Here is a 15,355-nt window from a genome sequence, read left to right as displayed (position 1 = left end):
AAGCTCAGGGCTATAGAGAAGAGACACCAGCAGTTGTTGAAGAAGTGAGCTCCAGCAGCAAAGAGCAGAAGACTGAGGACAGAACAATGAGATCCTGCTACAAAGGTTGAAAACTGGTGACCCACTGGCTACAACAACCTCCTTCTTTGACTATTGCTTTCTTACTGAAAACGTTGTTCTCTAGTATCATAGACTGCCAGAAACTGACACCCAAAGTTACATCGGTAAGAAGAGAACATTCCACTCTTACCTAAGAGTCTAAGACACAGAGAGGTAGCCTCAAATGATTCTCAAGCCAGGTGCAGAGCTGTGGAAAAGGGGTTTCTGGAGACAGTACTCCACATCTATCTTAACTTTGTAGTTACAAGGAAACAAGACTTTTTGGGTCCACTTGTAGTCCAGATCTGGTATCACACAGCACCACTTTGTTGGAACCAATCAAAATACAGATTCATTTAAATTTACCTCAACTACACACTTCCCCCAAAGCTCTGTAACAACTCCATCCTTTTCTGTGTTTGGTGAGATGTCCCAAGATGCCTGAGGTGTGAACTCTTCCCCTTTTGCTGTGGATCAATAAACCTGAATCTTAGACTCTGGATTCATTTCTGCAGGCATTAGGATGATCAGGGCAGGACAGAGAACAACTGGAGGCTCTCATAGTACACTCCTTTAGGATTGATTGGTTTGATCTTCTTGCTGTCCAGCAGACTCTCAAGAGTCTTCTCCAGTCAATCCTAAAGGAAATCAACCCCGAATATTCATGTTAGGACTAAAGCTGAAATTCTAATATTTTGGCCACTTGATGTGACGAGCTGACTCATTGGAAAAGACCCTGATGCTGGGAAAGACTGAGGGCAGAAGGAGAAGGGGGAGACAGAGGATGAGATGGCTGGACAGCATTAGTGATTCACTGGACATCAGTTTGAGTAAACTCCAGGAGATAGTGAAGGACAGGGCAGGCTGGTGTGCTTCAGACTGTGGGGTTGCAGAGAGTCCCACACGACTTAGCAACTGAACAACAATAATACACGCCTCTATTTTTTTTTAATTGTTTTTTATTTTTGGCCACACTGCAGCAGTACGTTGGATGAGATCTTAGTCTCTCCACGTAGGATGGAACCCCTGCCCCCTGCATTGCAAGGCGGATTCTTAACTACTGGAACACTAGGTAAGTGATACACGCTTCCATTTTACGAACAAAAATGGGGGACTATGATTAGCGGTCCTAGTTGTCTTCGCAGTTTTTCTGTCTTCACACTCCAGATGTGGAGACTGATGTGTTCCATAGGATTACTACGGAGTCACTGGGACCGCCAGTTCCCCGGGGATCTTCTTCCACCTCACCCTACTGTTCCACATTTCTTTAGCACCTTCTATCCTCAGACGAAACTTCCTTTTTCTTATTCCTGTCCCCCAACCCCCTCTCTTAGGAATGAGCAACCGTTTGAACCGTAAGCCACGTCCCGCCCTTCATTCAAATCTTCCTTTTTCTGGCAAAGCGCTCTAAAAAAGTGGGCTAGAAATCAATGTATCTCCAGACAAAACAGAAAGCAAACACGTCCTAACAGGAATGTAGTTTTTTAGTTAAACTACAACGTCAAGCACTTTTAACAACGTCCCTTGTCCTCTACAGAAAATAACGTTAGGGCACCGCTTAACTCCGTGCAACCCTCTGCGGGGTCGCTAGCTCACTCTGCGCTTGCGCGTCCGGTAACTTGGCCCTGCAACCCCGGCGTGGAGCAGCGGCGCGGCCGCGGATTGGTCGCCGGGGCGCCGGTACTCCGCGCGTGCGCAGTTCTCCTTCCGCGCCGCCCATCCCGCCGCCCGTCCGCCGCCTCTGGAGTGGTCAGGCTGCAGCCGGCGAGCCGGCGAGCCGACAGCCGGGCAGGCCGAAGGTGGGCCCGGCCTGCTGTCTCCTAGGAAGAAGAGGGGGCTCGCGCTCCCGGTCTCCGGGATCCCTCAGCCCAGCAACCTGCTCCGCCAGTCAAGGGAGAAGCTGAGGAGCCTCCTCCGCCGCCGCCATGGCTGCCATGATGGGTCGGAAGTGAGCCTGTGGGTGACCGTGCCGGCCCGGGCGCTGCCGCCCAGGTCCCGGCCTCCCCGCCGGGGAAGCGCGACGCCGCGGACCGCGGGTCCTCGGCCTTCGCCACGCTAGCCCCCTCGGCTCGGCCTACTTCCTCCAAGACTGAGCGGCGGGGAGTGGCTCCCGGCCTCGGGCCCCGGCAGCCGGGAAGATGGCGGACCCGGCCGAGTGCAACATCAAAGTGATGTGTCGCTTCAGACCGCTCAACGAGTCGGAGGTGAACCGCGGCGACAAATACATCGCCAAGTTTCAGGGAGAAGACACGGTCATGATCGCGGTGAGTGCCCCTGTCCCCACCCAGGCTCCCTCCTTCGGGCCCGGCCGCCCCGGGAGTTGAGAGAAGTGGTGAGTGAGTGGAGAGCGAGCTTTGGGGCGCCCCAGCCTCCCCAGTGGGGTCCGGCGGCCCAGGGGAGGGGCTCGGCGCCTCGTCGGGTGCTCCGGGGTCGCCCCACCCCGGTCTGCAGCGCCGGGGACGGGAGGCGCCCGCCCTGGGTCCCGGGCACTCCCCTACCTGGGGCGCGGGTGGAGCCGTCGGAGAACCAGTTGAGTGCTCGTTCGCCGGCTTTGTGTGCGCCTGCAGGTTCTGATGTAGATGCAGTCGGTGTGTCGGACCCCTTTCCCCTCAGATTTATCATTCATAAAATATGTCCGATCAGAGTTCGGCCGAGAATTATGGGATCTGCCTTACCGAACCTTAAATAGTAAAGATATTTAGTCTTAAAAGAAATCTTTAACGTGCGTTAGACCGTCTTGTTTCCTCCGTGGGTGAAAGAAAACCATAACAGTCGCAGTCATGCTGGTACCTTCAGTGTTCACCCAACCCGCTTTTGAGTTTACAGTTACAAATGGCGAATCCAGGGCTATAAAAAGTAGTTTTCTTTTGACGTCGGAGCGCTCGATTTTGTCTCATCCACCAGCGGATCTCGCCAATCAACGTGGGGTTAAATAAGTGCCCAGAGAGACTCCCTGGGTTTTATGGGGTAGCGCTCCAGGAAAGAGTGTTAACTTTTCGTGTGTATATCAAAATATTATAAAAGCAGATTTAAAAGTATATATCTAAAATTTGATCAGTCAGCTAGATTTCTTGTTAGTATCAGATTCCTACTTCTACAGTTAGGATCTGTCTTGAAGAAAAATGACTTTGATAATCACAAGGATGGTGAGATAATGTCTTTTGTAATGTGAAACATAACGTGAAAGGTCTTGAAACTAATTCAAGGAGATTAAAGTGGAGAGTAAGATAACTGCCTGCAGAACAGTGAACTCTGACAAAAAATTAGATTCATCTTTCTTGCTGATGCCATCTTTCTACATTGCTGTCACTCTCCCCAATTTTAGTGTTAACTTTTTTGCTTTTCCATTTAGCATAAGTTTGAATATCTTAATATAGAAATGGGACAGAAATATCACAGGCGATGGAACATTGAAGGTTAGAAGCATTGACATGTAAGATAGAACTCAAGTTCTTTAGAATTTTTATGTGAAAGTTTCCAAGTTCAGCTCTAGAAGATTAATGTCATAGCTCCACATTGCTTGGGAGGGTTTTGGCAAACAAGTCATTAGGTTCCTAATAACTGTCAGCTCTTACTGTGTGAAGACTGTCAGTCTGGTTCTTTGTTAACAAGTCCACAGAAAAACCCTTGCTATAAGTGACATCATGGAGAGGCCAAGAAGTTATGCAGGAAACTAATCATCCTTTTCCTTTAGGATGCGCTATTTCACATGATTTTAGAGGATGCTTACTAGGCCTGGGTTGTTAGTTGGCCAAGACTAATAGGCTATTAGTTTCTCATAGAATTTTTGTGATTACTCAGCCTCTACAGTGGTTGAGATAACCAAGCTATTTTCCTTTCAGATTTGTGTTAAGGCTGTCTTATTTCTTCAGATACTTTTCTTGCGGATATTTACCCAAATCTATAGTACTATCAAGATTTATTTGTTGTAATGGTAAGATTTAGGATTCACAAAATGTTTTATGGTTAGGTTAGAAGCCTTCTATTGCAGGCCAAATATGACATAAGATATGAGGAAGAGTTAAAAGAAAATAAATAATTACCACAGGAAGCACACGTTTATTTTAGGTTGTTTCCTTTGGATAAAGTTATTTTAAGTTTGTTACTTAGGTTTCCTTAGTAATTAAGTCAATTTAAGTGGTGATATTAAACATCATGGACAAATAATTTAGTCATAAATCAGTAATGTACAGTTAGTTGGCCTTTAGATAAACTGGTAAGCATTTTAGTCGTTTTGGGTTTTTTTTTGTTTAAGTATAAGCAAAAGTATATTACAACTGAGTGTGATATAGCTATAGAAAATGTAAGGCAACATGTTTAGTTCATTATTTTCAGAAACCAATCTTTTGCATATAGAAGTCATTAATTACTGAGATCTCTTTAAAAAAATTTTTTTAAGTGCATTCTTTAAATTTTTTTTTAAGTCGTCTGAGAATTTGTAACGGCAGCTAGAAGTGGAAATAGAAAACCTCTAGGTAAAGTCATCTCTTGTTTTTTCTTCATTTTACTGGATACTGACCCTGATTCAAAGTAAATAGATTAAGAAGGAATTGCTGCAGTGCAGCATTTAAAATTAAATTGTCTGAACTAACTTAAAAACATTTTGTACACAGCCTTCTGGTTAAATCAAAATTTTAAAAATAAGTGCTTTAGTTTAGAGTGTTACCGAATTGTAAGTATATTCAATGCTCACAAAGAAGATAATTTTTTAGGATTCTGATTTTCATCTAAGTTCAGTTTCCAAAACATTGTCCAAACTTTTTTCATGTTACTCACGTCGTCAGTGATTTTAATGTGATGTGACCCCATGGCCATGTAATCTTGCAGTGTTTTTCTGTGCTTTGCAGCCTTTGTACAGATTATTTTTTTTGGTAATTAAATGCTCAGTGAAGTGATATACACATCACATATTGAATGAAATAGAAATGCGTTATTTTTTGAAGATCTTTGATAGTGATGTGGTAAAACTATTTGCTTTAGATAAACAAACTTGTGATCCACAAAAATTAATAAGAAAAGTTATTCCTTCATCTGTTTATGCATCATAAAAATGGAACATGCATACTTGCATCAAGTGTCTTTACTATCATTCCTTATATGGTATACTGTAGAGGCCGCCAGAATCCAAAACGGACTGTTGAGGTTCATTGAAATTCGACCTAGTTCTTACCTCCAGCACAGCACGGTTTCCCCTTTCAAATGAATGGTAATTTGGTGTTCGATCCAGATTACCTTATATATGAAAATTGAAAAATGGAGCCATCATAATTTACCTTTACAGTTGCAGAGTGTTAGCCCACAATCAGTGTCTAGAAAATCTAATATGATGTAATCCCTTGTGATCTGAAAATCACTATTCAGAATTCCAGAGAAAGACATATTCCTGCCAGAAGTGTGTCCTTTGTAACCAAATTTGGTGTTCAGCCTGGTCTGTGCAGATTCAGATAGGAACCACTCAACCTAAGAAATCTAAGGTAAATAAACATTCCTGTTTGGTTTTGTCTCCTTGAAGCCTAAATTAGATGTGAATACATCTTGTGAGTTGGAGTATTTTTGAAGATACACATTTTTAAAGGCTGCATAATGTATGTTTCAAGACCAAGGGCCACATTTTTTAAGATATGGATATCCAGATCATGAGTGTTTAATTTATTTGAAAGATTATTAATTGTGGGATGTACCTTTGTTATAGACCATTAGAAATAGTTTTTATGTTTCACAAGTCTCATTTTTCATCAGAAGGTGTTTCCCTTGTGCCCCAGTTTTTGTGGATCACAAGTTTTCATCCAGGAAGCAAGGATCACATTTGCTTTATTTAAGAAAATTATAATTCAGCTTTGGAATTAAAGTAAGGCTATTTTGTCAACTTAATACTAAGTACTTAAGATAGTTTTTTATTTAACAGTGGTATAACTTCAGACACAACTTAGCCACTAAACCACCACCACCAACTTTAGAAGTCACTCAATCCCAGCTTTATTATTTTTATGTCTGCATGCTCATATTCTTATTCTAATACAGTCTTAATTTGCATGTTTGGTGTGAGGTGATGCCTGAATAAACAGCTGCATGAAGTACCAGCTTTTGAGGCAGATTTTATATTACCTGTTATTTTTGGCATATCTCTTTGTAAATATTTGTGCACAGTTTTTTTTTTTTTAGTCGATGTAAAACTGAAGATAGGACTTCAATGGTGTTTATTCTTTTTATTGTTTAAATGTTTATTTTAATAAAATATCGTTTGCCTTATTTTGGAAGGATGCAGTTGTCTGTTACCTAACTTCTACTGGTTAGCTTGTTTCTTCAAGCAAAATTAGAATTATTCGTGAATTTGCTAATGGTGGAGGCTGTCTCTGTTTCAGTTCATTTAACACTTACATTTAGTCCTCCTATATAAGTGCTTAGCTTACTGTTCGAGAATTTATCCAGCCTTATCCTCTGTTATTTTTTGTACTCTACTCTCGTACTAATTAAATGTCATTTCTAAAATTGTGTTACTTGTTTACAATATCTCATACCATGTCATTATTTGGTCACTAAGTCATGTCTGACTCTTTGCAGCCCCATGGACTGCAGCATGCCAGGATTCCCTGTCCTTCACTATCTGCTGGAATTTGCTCAGACTCTTGTCCATTGAATCGGTGATGCCATCCATCTCATCCTGTTTTCTTGTTCTGCTCCTGCCTTCAATCTTTCCTACCATCAGGGTCTTTTCCAATGAGTCGCTCTTAGTATCAGGTGGCCAGAGTATTGGAGCTTCAGCATCAGTTCTCATACCTTATAGATACTAAATAAATGTTTGTTGAGTAAATGAAGAGAGAAAAATACTTTTTTTTTAATAGAACAAAATATAAATATAGTTTATTTCTGTTATTTTGTACTTGTGTTTTCAGATTTATCATGAATACATCTTGTGCCATCAATGAAATAGTAGATTGTCTTTTATTAGCGACACCTGTAGATTTGAATGTCAGTTCTTGGAATCTTAGCAGAAGGACATTTTATGTGTGTTGTAGCCAAAGGATAATCAGACATTGAGAAGCCTACATTTAATTGGTGCCAAAGGGAGGTCATCTGAGTATATCCTTCAGGAATGCTTTCAGCTGCAGAGAGAAAAACAAACAAACTAATGGTGGTTTAAATAAAGAAGAGGTTATTTTTCTCACATGGGAAGTCTGGAGTTGGACCTTTACTTCTTGCTGACTCTATTACCCTCTGTCATCCTTAGTTATTGACTTTTCATTGTCTTATCTGTCTTGTTTGCAAGATGGGTCCTCCAGTTCCAGACATTCATCCCAGAACGGAGAAAGGGCAGCTTTGGCTGAGGTGATTCTTGGACACTTCCCAGCAGACTCACTTCATAGTGTCTAGAGCTGGGTCATGTGGCCGGTAGTTACAAGGACACTCGGGCAGCAAGTGGTTAGCTTCCAGCCTGTCTGGTGGGAGGCCAGAGGGGAATTGGAAATGGTTTTGGCCTTTAGGGGCTGTTTTTGTCATTGTTAGTGTTATTCCAAGCTTTGAGGAGGGGATTTGTGGGGTATAGTTTCTAAAAACTATGATCTTTTTTAGCTAAGACCCTAGGCAGTATTCTACAAGGTTAAGAATTTTTTCTGGGGTCATGATTGTTTATTTTGGGACCCAGCTCCCTTCCTTTACTTTAGAAGAGATTAGAGAGTTGGCACACACTTTCAGTGCTGAGAACCCTCATGCTCCCTCTCTCATCTTTAGATGCTTCCTTTCTCTCTTAGATTATTAATTGTTCCTGCCAGCTTTTAAACTTGCTCGGATCTTGCCCATCATAAAACATAGCTTTCTTTGAGCCACAGATAGATCGCTGTTCAGTTACCTCCTGTTCTTTTTTCACCTCTTTCCAATCTGATCTTTGTCATTGGCGTCTTCAGTTTAGGCTTGAACTCTCCACTGTGTTTGAGACAATCACTTCCTCCTTGAAAATTCTTCCTTGACTTGCATAGATATTATACTCTTTGATTTTCATTTCATGCCTCTGGCTCCTTCCCAAGTTGTATCAGCTGTGCTCAAATTGTGTCCTCTAGGTCCTTTAAGGGACCCACAAAATCAAAACTATTAAAAGTAATGTTAAAGTGTTAGTTGCCTTTTTAACCATGTTGACTTTTGATTTGTGCATCCTTGCACTTGAGATTGAACATCCTTTGGTTTCTTGACACTCCAAGTTCCTTTCAACCTCAGGATCCTTAAGCATCTTGTTAAGCCTGGAGTACTTGCACACACTGACTGTCCCTCATTAGTAACATTGACGAGACTGACAGTTGGTGTGCTCTTTACTCTTCGGTTCGTTAACATCCCTTCTCCAGAGTGATTCTCTGCTGTTCTTCTGCCTTCCCTAGTCTCAGATTCGCCCCTAAGTGCTGTCATAGCCCTTCTGAAGTACCCTGTTGTGCAGGATGGAATTCTAGTCACTTAATTATTTGTCTGGTATCTGCCCAGCATGACAGAGAGTGAATCTGTCATGGTCATCCTTCTAGTGTGGTATCCAGCATAACTGGCATTCCATAAATACTTAAATGGATGAACAGTTGAAATGCTGTTGCACTACACCAAAAAGCTGAATGGAATAATGGAAGGAAACCTGAACTGCAAGGAGACTTGAGATTGAATTCTAATTTTGTCGTTTACAAATTTTGGACTTTTCACGATTCTAATTCCTTATCTGCAGGATGAGTTAGTGTTGAAAATAGAGTATCTGCCAGAAAAGACACTCATTAAGTAAAAATCACTCAACAGTATGAGAGCCCACCATGCTGCTGCTGCTGAGTCGCTTCAGTCGTGTCCGACTCTGTGCGACCCCATAGACGGCAGCTGACCAGGCTCTGCCGTCCCTGGGATTCTCCAGGCAAGAACACTGGAGTGGGTTGCCATTTCCTTCTCCAATGTGTGAAAGTGAAAAGTGAAAGTGAAGTCGCTTAGTCGTGTCCGACCCTTAGCGACCCCATGGACTGCAGCCTACCAGGCTCCTCCATCCATGGGATTTTCTATTCAAGAGTACTGGAGTGGCTTGCTATTGCCTTCTCCGAGTGCCCACCATAGTAACACTTAATTTCTGTGCTAGGCCTTAGAAATATAACAAAGACTAAAACAGACAAACTTGGTTTTGTGGAGTTTATTGTAGTGGGTTTGTTCCTGGGCCCTAAGTAAGGACTTTTCCAGAAAGGTTCTAAGTGATGCGTAGTAGGTGTCCTATTTTGAAGGTTAAATATATGGTGATGTCTTTAAAGGAGCTTAGAAATGTCTGTCCACATTTAATTTGTGTAGTTGAAACTTTTGTTTCTGTTTTTTAGTCCAAGCCTTATGCATTTGACCGGGTGTTCCAGTCAAACACATCTCAAGAGCAAGTGTATAATGACTGTGCAAAGAAGATTGTTAAAGGTAAATATATTATACCTTCTAAGTCATCCCAGCAGTAAGTTTTTTTGTTTGTGATCTCTTCCATTTACCCAGCTTTCTTTTTTTTTTATTTTACCTTCCCTTTCTTTTTAGTTAGTTGCAGAAGTTCAAATAATAAGTCAAATATAGTTAAACTCTATTGCTCAAATTTCATGAAATAATTTATGTACAATGCCTGTTGAAGGGTGTTATGAGAATTACAATGTTGTACACATATCCTTGGAATATGCAGTTCTATTAAATATCCCCAAGAGTTAGGTACCTGTTCTAGAAATATAGGAGCATGAGAATGAAGACAAAATTACTAGACAAGTTTCTATAAAGTAATAGGAAATGGCAGCCTGTCATTCTCTTGTTCCAGTGTTATTCCTTCCCCGGCGACTTGCCCTGTAGTCAAATGAGAGATCCTTGAGCTGGGAAGGATTGGGGGCAGGAGGAGAAGGGGACGACAGAGAATGAGATGGCTGGATGGCATCACCGACTTGATGGACATGAGTTTGAGTGAACTCTGGGAGTTGGTGATGGACAGGGAGGCCTGGCGTGCTGGGATTCATGGGGTCACAAAGAGTCGGACACGACTGAGCGACTGAACTGAACTGAGGAATTCACCAGCGGTGCCAAAGATGAGAAAAGTGTGTACATTCCTATTAATACCATTAACCTATGCTAAGATATTTTCTGAAAACAGAATTTTAGAGTTGAGAGGGTATTATGATTATCTGGATTTATTCATACTTCCAGTTAGTACAGAAACATCTTAGATCAAAAGGATCTGATGATTAAATAACTATTGCTTTGTGAAATTATTTCTTTCACTCTTTGACAGCTCTAATTTTTAAAAATTACTTTTCAGATTGAGGCAGCATCTGTCTTCTTGTATTGTTCACTGAGCTAGTGGGGTTGGGATTCGGTATCAGCTGGTTAGGTTGGGATTAAGTAGGATCACAGACATTTCATCTAGTAACAGGAGAAAACAGTTTATGGGTAGAAGTAGGTCCATACCTGTGATGGGAGGAAAATGTTCATTTCATATGAATTCCATTTTGTCTCTGATACAGGGAACAGAGTTGTTAGCAGAGAGGCGGGATGGGGGAGGAAGTGTGAGGAAAAGGTATGAAGTTGTCCAGCAGTGTGGAAATGAAAGGATTAGGGAGATGTGGCAAGATTGCCAGGTAGCATTAAGAGCGCACTTGAGCTTAGCTGCCAGGGAGTTGAGTTTTCCCAGTTGTGTTTTGCCAGGAAGTACACAAGAAGGAGAGGAGGGCAGGAGATGTAGTCAGGAGAGTGATGCTAATGGTGAACTGTGGAATCTAAGCTGGCTGAGGCGGAGAAGGATGCAGGTTGCTAGGGAAGGGGGTGACTTATCATGGGACAGTGAAAAAAGGTAGTAAGATTATTGTCTCAGTGGAGTCAAAGGTTTGTTGAAATCAGGGTAATAGAAGGAGTAAAAGGGAGTGAATACTTGATGCTCAAAAGGCAGTGCAGTTGGTAATGAAAGGAGTGTAACCATGACTTGGTATCTAAAGGAGAAAAGGATAAGATCATGGAGAAAACTAGGGTAAGGATCTGAGAGGCCAGGCTGTCATCTAGTACATGGACATCTAGTAATGGGATCACTCACTACTTTTACATGAAACCACCAAGGGTTACAGCAGGAATGGGATTGGTGTGAGATGGTGGACAGGAGGGAGAATTAACTGGTGATTCTGTAAACAATTGCAGGAAAGAAGAATAGGCAGCATTATCTTCGTTGTAAGCATCAAATAGTTTTCCAGATGGATCTCTGTCAGGGACGCAGTTATGCTACATTCTTTGATTTTGGCTTAGTTTTGTCATCAGTACAGCGTAAGATTACTTTAGTTTTTTTTAATAATATAAAGTTATTGGTTCATGAATTCACGGGCAATTTAAATGTATGAATCGTTTTCATATCTGCTCCAGCCAGCATTAGACCCAGTCTGCACTTGAGTATTATAGATTTTAAAATCTGCATGGAAGCCTTTAAAGTGCAGATTCTATTCTGTCATTTTATCATAATTTTATTTTGAGTTTTGTTCTTATAGTTGTCTTACTAGGGATCTAAATGGGCTATCAGCCTATTTTGATAAGTCTGTTACAGTGTCAAGGATATTGAAAGCATTTTTTTTTTAAGGTCATTAAGCACACTGGAGTTTGGAAAGTATTACTGTGAATCGTTTAAAAGTGCTTAATGGACCATGGTCCTTAGCCTAATCTTCTAAAAATGGAATATGGCTATTGGCGGTTATTTAATCACACTGGGTATTTAACCAACTTAAAATTCTCTTACCTGTACATTTGTCTAGTTCTTAGCTTGGCAGCATATCCTCAAGAATATGATGGAAAGCTTGCATCCTTTTGTAAAATCATGGTGCATGACTGGTTTTTCCTCACGTACTAGTTGAGTGACCAAACAGTAAATGAGATTAATTCAGCCATAGTTTTTCCTTAGTGAAATTTTGGTATATTTGTCTACGGTTCCCAGAATCCATCATTTTTCACTTTTTGAAAATGAGTGTAGTCTTTGCAAGTTAGTCATCTTCTTTTACCTTTGTTCTCTGTGACTTTTGTGAAATGTTTGTCCTTGGGATGTAATTCTCTTAAAACTACAAACTTGAGCTCATTTAAAACCATTCTTAGACCATCCTACCCACCTCAATCCCAAACTCCCTCTTAGCAGTGTTTTTTCTGTTCATTTTGCAGCTGATGTTGTAGAAAATGGTGATATGTCATTTATTGACATAGTCATCTCTTTTAGGCATTGCAGGTCTACTCATTCGTTATTCTTCTTCTGAACATTTTAAAAACTCCCTTTAGGGCCTTAGTTTTTGTTTTAGTAAAATTCGCTTATCCTGGGCTTTACCGTTCTCATATTGTTCTAGTGATTTTATCTCTTGTACATTCTCAGTTATGTAGTCTCTTAACAAGAGGCTCATAGCTACTTTCTCATAACTCTGTGGTCTGTTGTCCTGACATCTAGGGTACTTATTTCTACTCTCTTTTATTCTATTTCATGACTGTTTACAACTCTAAGATGACTTCATTCTTTTTTTTTTTTTTAATCTCTGTCCTTTTCCTCAACATTTTGATCCCTTTTACTTTTTACCTTTTACAGAAGATTTCTGCTTTACTGTTTGGAACCGAGTTCTGAGTGGCAGTTCCTTTCTTAGCAATGTGATTAAGAGCACAGGCTTTGGAATCAGACAAACTGATGTTGAAGTCTGGGCTTTACCACTTTTTAGTTTTGTGACTTGTGGCAAGTCACCCGAGCTTTCCAAGTCTTTGTTTCCTCTATAATAAGTGTAGTGTAAGGATTTAAAAAGATAAAGGTCTTCACTCAGGACCTGGGATGAAGTAAACAATATAACAGATAGCAACTGCTGTTCATTTCCTTTATCCTCTAAGAAAAGAAATTACTTTCTTAGTTCACTCAGCCACAACTGAACTTGGGATCATTCATAACCTATATAGATATTTTTACTCTATAAAATTAGATTTCAAGCAAGTTACAATAGAGGTTTCCATCTCTCTCTCCCTGTGCCAGCTTTGTAATTTATAGAAAGATATCATGGGGCTATGACATTTTCCTTTTGTCTTCACCCAGAAACTCTCTACCACTTTGGAGGAGCCTGCTTGTAGGAGCTGGTAGGACTTGTCCTGGACAAGATACAAGTGAGGTGGAGTTTCTAATAAACACATAGATTTAAGGAGAGTGACATGGTGGGAGAGAATGATGAGGTGTGAGGACAGAAAAATCAGTTAAATCACAGCAGGTTGGACCTGGGACTCTCATTGGCACACAGATGAAGTAGAGGGCCGTGGTTAGAAACTGGTAGGCAGGAATCAACACAGTGATGGGTGAGCTGGTGTTTCTCCTGAGATGTGGACTCGAGGAGCAGGCTGCCAGGTGTCAGGTGAGAGCAGCTAGTGTTCTCTGGGTCCCTCAGCGTCCACCAGGGTTGCGTTGTTTCATAAATTTCTGTATGAGTATTTAGCTTATGTATGAAACTCCAATACTTTGGCCACCTCATGTGAAGAGTTGACTCACTGGAAAAGACTGATGCTGGGAGGGATTGGGGGCAGAAGGAGAAGGGGACGGCAGAGAATGAGATGGCTGGATGGCATCACCTACTCGATGGACATGAGTTTGAGTGAACTCCAGGAGTTGGTGATGGACAGGGAGGCCTGGCATGCTGCGATTCATGGGGTCGCAAAGAGTCGGACACAACTGAGTGACTGCACTGAACTGATAGGGCTATAACCTTTTCCTTCTTGTAGATTCATTAGATAATTTTTTTTTCTTTTGAACATGGTTTATCCACTTGTATTCTCTTGAGTTCTGAACCTGAGTGATGTCTACCAGTTGGTTTCCCCGGTGTAAACTGGTTCTCATTTATTCAGCATTTGCTGTTTGCCAGGCATCTTACCAGGCCTACTCAGATTCCCTAGTTTCCCACCATAGCTCCCTGCCCTGGACTGTCTGCCACTGTATCCATTTTAATTTTTCCAGATGTAGCCTGCCATGTGTTTATTTTGGTTCTTTTGTTCCTTGCAAATGTAGTGTGGTAGCTAAGAGAGCATGTCTTTGGAGCCAAGACTGTCTGGGATGCCTCCCAGTTCTACCTTACTAGCTCTGAAACTATAGGCCACAGTTTCTCAGATTTCTCATCTGTAAAATGGGAATAAAATAGTGCCTTGCACAGAGTTTTGTGAGAATTAAATACATTAATACATGAAGGATTATTAGAGCCTCAGGGCTTCCCTGGTTGCTCAGTGGTAAAGAATCCACCTGCCAATGCAGGAGTTGCAGATTCTATCCCTGGGGTGGGAAGATGCCCTGGAGGAAGGAAATGGCAACCTTCTCCAATATTCTTAGCTGGGAAATCCCATGGACAGAGGAGCATGGTGGACTACAGTCCATGGGTGGCAAAGAGTTAGACATGATTTAACAACTGAACAGCATAGAGCCTGACACATAATGCTTTCAGATGTTAGCAGTAACAGTTTTATATGATGACTTCTAATGCTCACAGCCTTACTCTGAGCAGACGTTTTTGCTGATGAGAAAGCTGAACTTCAGAGAGATTAAGTGACTTTTATGAGGTGGTAAGCTATTGCCTGACTTGCTAAGTATGTTTCTCTTGTTTACAAAAATGAAAGTATTAGAGCACCTCCGTCTGTTTCTCACAAGAAATGCAAAAGTATAGAGGGGCGGGACTCTTTAGAAAGGTGAGAGAGATTCCCTGTTTTAATGTTAATAATAATCATTCAACAAGTATTTGAGTTCATCCTAAATGCCAGGCACTATGCTAGGAGTTAAACACAGCCCTGGCCTCAAGGATTTTACAAGCTCATGAGGAAGACAGTGGTCAGTATTATGGTAAAATACAGGTGCTACAAGAACACATAGGGTGGGACTCTTACCCAGATTCATTTGGAGGTGGCTTGTGGAATTGGATTGGAGGAAGAAGTAAAGCCTAAGCTAGTCTCAGGGTTGCGCAGGAATGAATAGGAAGGAGAGTGTGGTGTGCCCTCCAGACAGAGATGCCTGTGGTCTAAGACTGTCCACATGTGGAAAGGATTGCCCTTGTTGAGGGAAGACATACATTGTGGTATGACTCTGATGCTGAATCATCTGAAATTGTCAAATTCAGCCATTTTTTTTTACCAATAAAAACAGTGTGAGGGGAAGGATAATGGCAGATAAAGCTGAAAAGGCAAACAAGAGCCAGTTCCATAGGTGCCTAATTTGCATACTCTGGGGTTTTCAAAGAGAAGAGTATTGTTTGTGTTTGTTAAAGGTCTATACTTTTAA

At 41.4% G+C, this 15,355-nt stretch overlaps 1 protein-coding gene across 2 annotated transcripts in view; it reads left to right on the top strand.

The window, feature by feature from the left end:
- The first annotated feature begins 1,804 nt into the window (after positions 1 to 1,804).
- Positions 1,805 to 15,355, top strand: part of KIF5B (kinesin family member 5B) — a 48,253-nt gene continuing 34,702 nt past the window's right edge. For both annotated transcript variants that reach the window (XM_055429635.2, XM_055429643.2), the window contains exons 1-2: positions 1,805 to 2,363; positions 9,417 to 9,504. In XM_055429635.2, the coding sequence (XP_055285610.1) occupies positions 2,238 to 2,363; positions 9,417 to 9,504 (214 nt within the window). In that variant the 5' untranslated portion in view covers positions 1,805 to 2,237. The remainder of the gene's footprint in view (positions 2,364 to 9,416; positions 9,505 to 15,355) is intronic.

Source organism: Moschus berezovskii, chromosome 15 (genome assembly GCF_049115385.1).
Source record: "Moschus berezovskii isolate FMDL1 chromosome 15, NW_MosBer_1.0, whole genome shotgun sequence".
In the NCBI taxonomy this organism is placed as follows: Eukaryota; Metazoa; Chordata; class Mammalia; order Artiodactyla; family Moschidae; genus Moschus; species Moschus berezovskii.
Note: the sequence above shows the minus strand (reverse complement) of the source record. Positions and strands in the feature narration are given on the sequence as shown.